This window comes from Oncorhynchus gorbuscha, unplaced genomic scaffold (assembly GCF_021184085.1).
Source record: "Oncorhynchus gorbuscha isolate QuinsamMale2020 ecotype Even-year unplaced genomic scaffold, OgorEven_v1.0 Un_scaffold_4235, whole genome shotgun sequence".
NCBI classification, from domain to species: domain Eukaryota; kingdom Metazoa; phylum Chordata; class Actinopteri; order Salmoniformes; family Salmonidae; genus Oncorhynchus; species Oncorhynchus gorbuscha.
Window position 1 is genome coordinate 8007 of NW_025748301.1, and position 7653 is coordinate 15659.

Genomic DNA, 7653 nt, shown 5'->3' on the forward strand with positions numbered 1-7653 from the left:
TGAGTGAATGTGAATCCTACCTGGAACATTGGACCGAACCTTCAGTTGTTTCTGGATCTCCATCGTCGGGCTATCATTTTATAAGCTGTAACAGAAGGAGATCAAATCCAAGCTGAAATTGCCGCTGGGAAGGACTGTTATTTCAGAGAACTCATGTGAATTGGAATAGTGGAATTCATGAAGAAATATTTGACTTATTTCAATATGAGGGCTTAGAACATCGAGATTAGGCTACCTGTGAGTTATTATACTACTGAACTGTTCATATTTAAGGAATTGTCTATATAGGCCTATACAGTTACTTGACATATTTGGAAATGTATATCAAACATAAATATGATTATTTTTTCTTTTTATGTTTCAGGTTACTTCAGTTCTTAGCGCTGTGTTTTTACACACAGGTACGAACTTGCATGGATTTTATGGCGTTTGCAGAGCAATGGGCATACAATAACATTTCATAGCCCCTTAAAAAGATTTCAGTCCATCAATGCAACTAATTATACCCATTTACAAGCGTTTTTATTCTTATTGATATTAATCCAATTCGTTTGCATATCTGCAGTAAATGTGTAATAACCATGAAAACATTTTATTACGAGGCCTAAGCAGTTGGCAACAAGTCAAACATCTTGAAAAGACGTAACCGCGAGCCTAAAAGGTAACTGTTAAAACATATGGGGATGGCGTATGGCTGAATTGAAAAATAATCGTTAAGGGATATAGCTAAGGGAGATGGGGTGAAAGATCATTCGTGGTAAAACAACCTATCATAGGCATGTCATCTCGAGTGAGGACAGCGGACTCGCTGCGTGCATCTCCCCAAACACTCACGGTTCTAAAAACCATGTGCCCGCAATTCCTTTGAAATGCCTATAGCCTAACTCCATGTGAAAAGCATATATATAAATATGTTTTAGTTGGAAAATAACTTGATCTGCTTCTCATTCATTTAGACTGAACATCAATTCGCATTAATTATCAGTTCGGCTATGCTCTCATTGGTGTTTTTATTTTTATACTTCAATGTTTTTAGTCATGCTTTTTATTGCGTGTTTTTCTTGTTTGATAGAACACAGTGCAGTCCCACTCCCCACCTCCTAATTTCAAGCACCATGTGAACGAGCAGTGCCGGTTGTCTGACCGGATGAGCCGCCGGTTGATTCGGACCTACCAGCTCTACAGCCGGACCAGCGGTAAACATGTCCAGGTTCTGGGTAATAAGAAAGTGAATGCCATGGGCGACGACGGAGCTGTGCACGGTAAGAAACGAATAAATCACCAAGTAGGCCTAGGCATCTTCGAAATAATTATAGGATTTAACAGGCCTATTCCAGATTTTAAAATTACTTAAATCTATTTATGGACACGTCAATTTACAAGTCATGTAGGGCTATTGGAGAAGAACATATTATGAAAATGTTACCATTTAAAAGCAAACAGTTCTATTTAGCATGAAGAAGTTTAGGTTTTGAGTAGGCGGCGGGAAATAGAAAATGCATTCGAAATGGATTATATAGTATTGTTCTGGACTGGGATTCTGGGAGAAACCCACTCAGAATATCTGGTAAACACATCAGAACTCGTCTTACTTTCTACCTTCTTAACATTTACTGAGTAGTTTAGCCGCTCAGAAGCGGTTGAAAGAAAGAAATATGACTTGCAATTTTCATAACCTTGAGTGGCCCTATTTTTTTTATCCAAAGTTATTTTAGGCGAATGTGTTTTTATTTAATTCTGTCCCCCATTGGTCTTTGATGGACACATGTCAATGAATATTCAAATAGCGAAATATTTAAATGATATAAATATACAGTAGCTCTCTCAAGTCCATCCTTTGAACAAAACATACATTCATTCATATCTGCTTAAGTTAAACATACCAAAAAAAAGTACGACATTTTTACATGCGATTTAGTGGTTTAACATATCAGTGACTGATTGACATTAGCCACGAGAATGACAACAATGTGATAAATGTAATTGATAAAACAGAATTGTTTTAACTCACTTATCCAGAGTGGTGCTGAATGGCCCTTAGACACAATGCATTGTCTTTGGACGGGTTTGGGTAAACTGCATTTCTGCCAAGTGGAATAATTAGCACAACATTTCTCAGGGCAACTTTGTTGCACTGTTTCATCCACATGACGTTTTAACACGTTGTATTTCTCAACAGTGGTGGTTTAGACGTATTCATAGGCCTCCTGTGCACTATTTGAAAAAAAGGTGCTATCTGGACCCTTAAAAGGTTATTCGGCTGTCCCCATAGGAGAACCCTTTGAAGAACCCTTTTGGTTGCAGATTGAATCCTTTTTGGGTTCCATGTAGAACCCTTTCTACAGAGGTTTCTAGATGGAACCCAAAATGGTTCTACCTGGGATCAAAAGGGGTTATCCTATGGGGACAGATAAAGAACCCTTTTAGAATTTATTTTCTTAGAGTTTAGCCTATGGACAAAGTGTACAATATACAGCTGTTTTGATGAAATCTATGCAAGGTTGGGAATTGTTTCTCCCCACATGGAAAAAATTGTCTGACATTTTAAAGGGAGCAAATTCCTGTCACCAAAGTATTTTTTGGGGGTCTGTCTAGCCATCTTTCCACCACAACAATCTATTTCTCCCTATGCCTGCCGCCTGCTTTTTGGATTGTACTTTAATGAGGAATGTTCATTGCTTTACAACTCAATGTATGACTCGGTTTATAAAGAGCGGTGAAGTCAGCATCTTCATTTTATCCCATCTTTTATCTCTCTGTTCTCCCTCTCCCTCCCTCTCCCTCCCTCTCCCTCAAACACACACACACACACACACACACACACACACACACACACACACACACACACACACACACACACACACACACACACACACACACACACACACACACACACACACACACACACACACACATCGCCTTGGCTCGAGCGTGCATGTCCTAAGTGGGTGTCACTCTTGTAGCAGGCCCAAATCTGACCACTGCTCGGTGCTTTTGTGGCTGTGTCGCTGACCGCTATGTTCTCTCACTCCCTCGTTCCTCCTTCCTCCCCATCATCTAAGTGGAACGTAGCGCGGCATTTTATAGCCGTTCAATGACAATGGCTCAGTGCGAAGTCAAAGCCACTTGCTGCTATTCTAAAAGACTTGAGTGTGTTTAGCCAATGTTTTCGAATTTGATTTATGTTTGAATGTTTTGCCATATACAATACTTGTCTCCCCACTGCATGCAAGGTTGATGCCATGATAACGAGGAGTACAACTCTGCTAAAGTCATCATAATATAATACATAACTTAAGGTTATTAGATCGAGGTTAAATGTAGTCATCCGGAACCAGTCATTGCAATAACTTCACACCCTTTCTGATGTCATCACGTCAATACTACTGGGCCGGCATAGTCTCACAGTCTTCAAGTTCAACTCAGTCTCAAATGATACCGCTATTTGATTATTTTTCACAAGGGTTTTATTCAAAATAGAATAACCTCATAAGCTTGAGAATTATTGTGCATTGTATCTGAGCTGAATAAAGATATGATGTGTTTTATGTTTTTCTAGCCAAACTTGTGGTGGAGACGGACACGTTTGGTAGTCGTATTCGGATAAAAGGGGCAAAGACGGGCTACTACATCTGCATGAACAAGACGGGGAAATTGATTGGCAAGGTAAACATTCAATTTATTTATTAATCCTTTATTTAGGGAAGTCACATTGAAATGTACATCTCTTTTCATGTGAGCCCTGGAGGTCGGTTGAGTTCAATAAGTTCTGTCATCATTTTGACTGTGACCATGAGTACAAAGTTTCAGAGAAAAGTTATGTCTATCCTGTGTAAGGCTCTTCACCTGAGTTATGACCAGAAAAGCCCTTGTAGGGAGTTGGACATGATTTGGGAAGAAACTTGAAGGATTGATAGGAAATTTACCTGTCAAAACAATATTTTAATATCCTCAGAGACTGACCCCTTAACTCATTCTGTCATTCGGTCTCTCACCCCCCCCCCCCCACACACACCCCCACACCCCTCTCTCTAACAGCGGAAGGGTCGTGGTAAAGACTGCATCTTCACAGAGATCGTTCTGGAGAACAACTACACTGCTCTCCAGAACGCTAAATATGAGGGCTGGTACATGGCCTTCACGCGTAAAGGAAGGCCCCGCAAGGCCTCCAGGACCAAGCAACACCAGAGGGAGGCCCACTTCATGAAACGCCAGCCCAAGGGCCACCTCCTGGGTGACGCCCAGCCCTTTGATGTCCTCCCCCTCCCCGTGGTCCCCTTCCACCCCCGGAGGACTAAACATACCCATCACCACAGCTCAGGGGCCCACTGAGGAAAGAACAGACGAAGAAGAAGAGGAAGCATAGGGAGGGAGGGGAACACACCAAACTAAAATACCACTACCACATTTCTGCTCCTTGCAAGGACTCCTTTTTGTTGTGTTTTGTACTGGATTGTGTCTAAAACAATGAGTAGACTATCTAATCTGCTACATCAGACCGAGGTTTATTTGCAGGAAAGAGTTTTTATAACCAGAGGACGATTTTAGTGCTCAAGCACTCGATGAGATTTGAATGAAAGAAAGGACATCTTGGGCTTAGTGATAACCCTACACAGCTATAAAGAGAGGGTGTTATGAGAGAGATAATGAATACACATTACATGGCAGCTAGCTTTGGATCATCATGTGCTTGCATCAACTAATTAACAGTGAATACACGTAAAACACTTTATTTTGCATTTAGGAGGCCATTTGCGTTCATTTTCGTTAGTCTGTTTTCTACATATATGAATATATTTTAAATTGGGAGATTTGTAAAAATACTTTTAAATGATGGAAATATTTATTGTAGAGTGTATATTAAAATCACGAAAAGAATTTTGAGTCAATGCGCCGTTTCTAACTATTTTTCTAGCTGGGTCACTTTGGGGTCCCAAAGGTTCTAATGTTGCCTGAAAAACTGGAGACCCAGATAACTAAGGGGCGATATCTGTGACAGGCTACTGCAATTCAATGTGCTCAGCAAGTGAGACTTGGGCCTGAATAGTTGGGGCTATGCATTAAAAGCAGACGAGGTCAGCCCACAATTTTGTTTCGAGACAAAGGTTACCACCATGTAGTTGCATTTCTCACGATCACACACCGTAACCCTGTGGTCAAATGGGCCCTTTGTGGCCCTCATATAAAAGGACATGTTATACAATAGTGGGTTCGAATAATAACACGAGGAGGGGTCAGTTATCAAAAAGAAGCTAGTCTCACAGGAGGGAGGGAGGGAGGGAGGGAGGGAGGGAGGGAGGGAGGGAGGGAGGGAGGGAGGGAGGGAAAAAGCGAAAGAGCACCGGGGCTCAGTGTGGTAAAATGTGGCACCGGCTGAAAGAGGGGAATGGCTGGGAAGAGGCCTTCGGGAATGAAAGGACGAGGCAGAAAGAAACCCTCCTCTCTCTCCCAGGAGCAACTGAGCATGACCTGCAGAGTCCAAATGACAGGGGGAAGAAGACCCGGTCGGCCTGGCAGCACAACAGAATCAGATGACAGGGAAGAAGACCCGGTCGGCCTGGCAGCACAACAGAATCAGATGACAGGGAAGAAGACCCGGTCGGCCTGGCAGCACAACAGAATCAGATGACAGGGAAGAAGACCCGAATCAGATGACAGGGAAGAAGACCTGGCCTGGCAGCACAACAGAATCAGATGACAGGGAAGAAGACCCGGTCGGCCTGGCAGCACAACAGAATCAGATGACAGGGAAGAAGACCCGGTCGGCCTGGCAGCACAACAGAATCAGATGACAGGGAAGAAGACCCGGTCGGCCTGGCAGCACAACAGAATCAGATGACGGGGAAGAAGACCCGGTCGGCCTGGCTGCACAACAGAATCAGATGACGGGGAAGAAGACCCGGTCGGCCTGGCTGCACAACAGAATCAGATGACGGGGAAGAAGACCCGGTCGGCCTGGCAGCACAACAGAATCAGATGACGGGGAAGAAGACCCGGTCGGCCTGGCTGCACAACAGAATCAGATGACGGGGAAGAAGACCCGGTCGGCCTGGCTGCACCACAGAATCAGATGACGGGGAAGAAGACCCGGTCGGCCTGGCAGCACAACATAATCAGATGACGGAGAAGAAGACCCGGTCGGCCTGGCAGCACAACAGAATCAGATGACGGGGAAGAAGACCCGGTCGGCCTGGCTGCACAACAGAATAAGATGACGGGGAAGAAGACCCGGTCGGCCTGGCTGCACCACAGAATCAGAGCAGACCCTCTATATTCCCTTCCTCTCTTCTTTCTCACTGTTTGAAGTCTGGATGTCCTATTGGTTGTTTGCTAAAGGCCGGATTCCAAATATGAGGAATGGTTTTTCAGTATAGCTAAGCGCCAAGCGCCGCCAGCTTTGAGGACTTGCAAACGAATGAACAACTGAAAGCTGTGATCAAAAAGGTTCAATAAATCTGACAGGATAAAAACTCTGAACTTGTGTTATTATTGTTACTCCTATTGAGAAATGAGTGGCTATCCTCATGGCTCAATTGCTACTAGGACACATCATGCACATTAATTGAAGCATTATCCTGCTCTGCCAAATGAGAAAAGACAGCAGTGTACGCAAATCACCCTCCAAATGGTCGTTTCATTCCGTGTCCAAGATTTTATTTGGACAGCACAAAGTCAAAGCAATCCAACAGCAACTCTTGATTTGAGAAATTCGTTGAGAATTCTTTTCTCAGATCTTATGCTTTTTGGATCTGGATCCCAAATCCCATGACATATCTCCTCCCCTTTAGGAAGTACGCAAAGCACAATAGCAAGTGACCTGTGGTTTAGTGGCTGTGTTTAGCCCTTGTACTGCTCACTTGGTTAGGCACATAGAGTCCCAGAAATGCAAAGAATCACCACTAGGTTAGAGGAATCTATATTTAAATGAAATTGTTCCTTTTTGCAGCATTGTTTCAATCAAACGTTGATGGTCAAAACTCAGTCATATTAGCTTAGTCAGATATAATGTCTTGTTACTCATCTCTCTAGAGTTTGATGGTTAAAGTTAGCAAGCATTCAGTCAGATAACGTTTCTCATTGTGGCTCACCGTGGTACTCGATTTACAAAAGAGCCTACAACCTTTTTCCACTTTGCGGTAATTCAGTACTACTGTCATGCAAGAACCTATATTTACAAAGAAGCATACGACTTGTTCACTTCCCAGTAATATAGTGCTTCTGTCATCCAAGCTCCATACCTATCCTTGGCTATCCCCAGTCTTGGGGATTGCGTGAGGATTTGTTGGAGGACTCTGGGCCAGTAAAGTCACCCTCTGGAGGACTGGGCGAGGCTCAGGGGACCAGTAAGACCTGCTAGTACTGGCTAGCTCGGCCATAATGGCTTTCAGGGTGGCCTACTCTGGGCTGCACAATCATGAGCATAAGGGTATTCAGTTAACACAAATGGGACGTGCTTGTAAGGGCGACCCGGTCGAGAACAGTGTGTGTGTGTTTGTGTGTGTGGAAAGAATAGGGAAAAGGCATTGTGTGTTAAAGTGTTTTACAAGGGAAGGAGACCAAGAATTGTGGGAGGGGGATGAACTCTCTGCGTTTGGACTATTTTAACAACTAATAGTTTGCATAGTTAAGGGGAAAAGAGAGATGTAGAGACAG

The 7653-nt window shown here is 43.4% G+C and overlaps 1 protein-coding gene across 1 annotated transcript; it reads left to right on the forward strand.

Annotated features, from left to right (window-relative positions):
• Positions 1 to 364: 364 nt before the first annotated feature.
• On the forward strand, positions 365 to 4852 carry LOC124028467 (fibroblast growth factor 8b-like; the record flags this gene model as incomplete). The annotated part of the gene is made up of 4 exons (XM_046340515.1): positions 365 to 401; positions 1073 to 1262; positions 3560 to 3666; positions 4039 to 4852. Coding segments are annotated over 4 exons (628 nt in total), but the record flags the coding sequence as incomplete, so codon positions are not given.
• Between the last annotated feature and the right edge of the window lie 2801 nt (positions 4853 to 7653).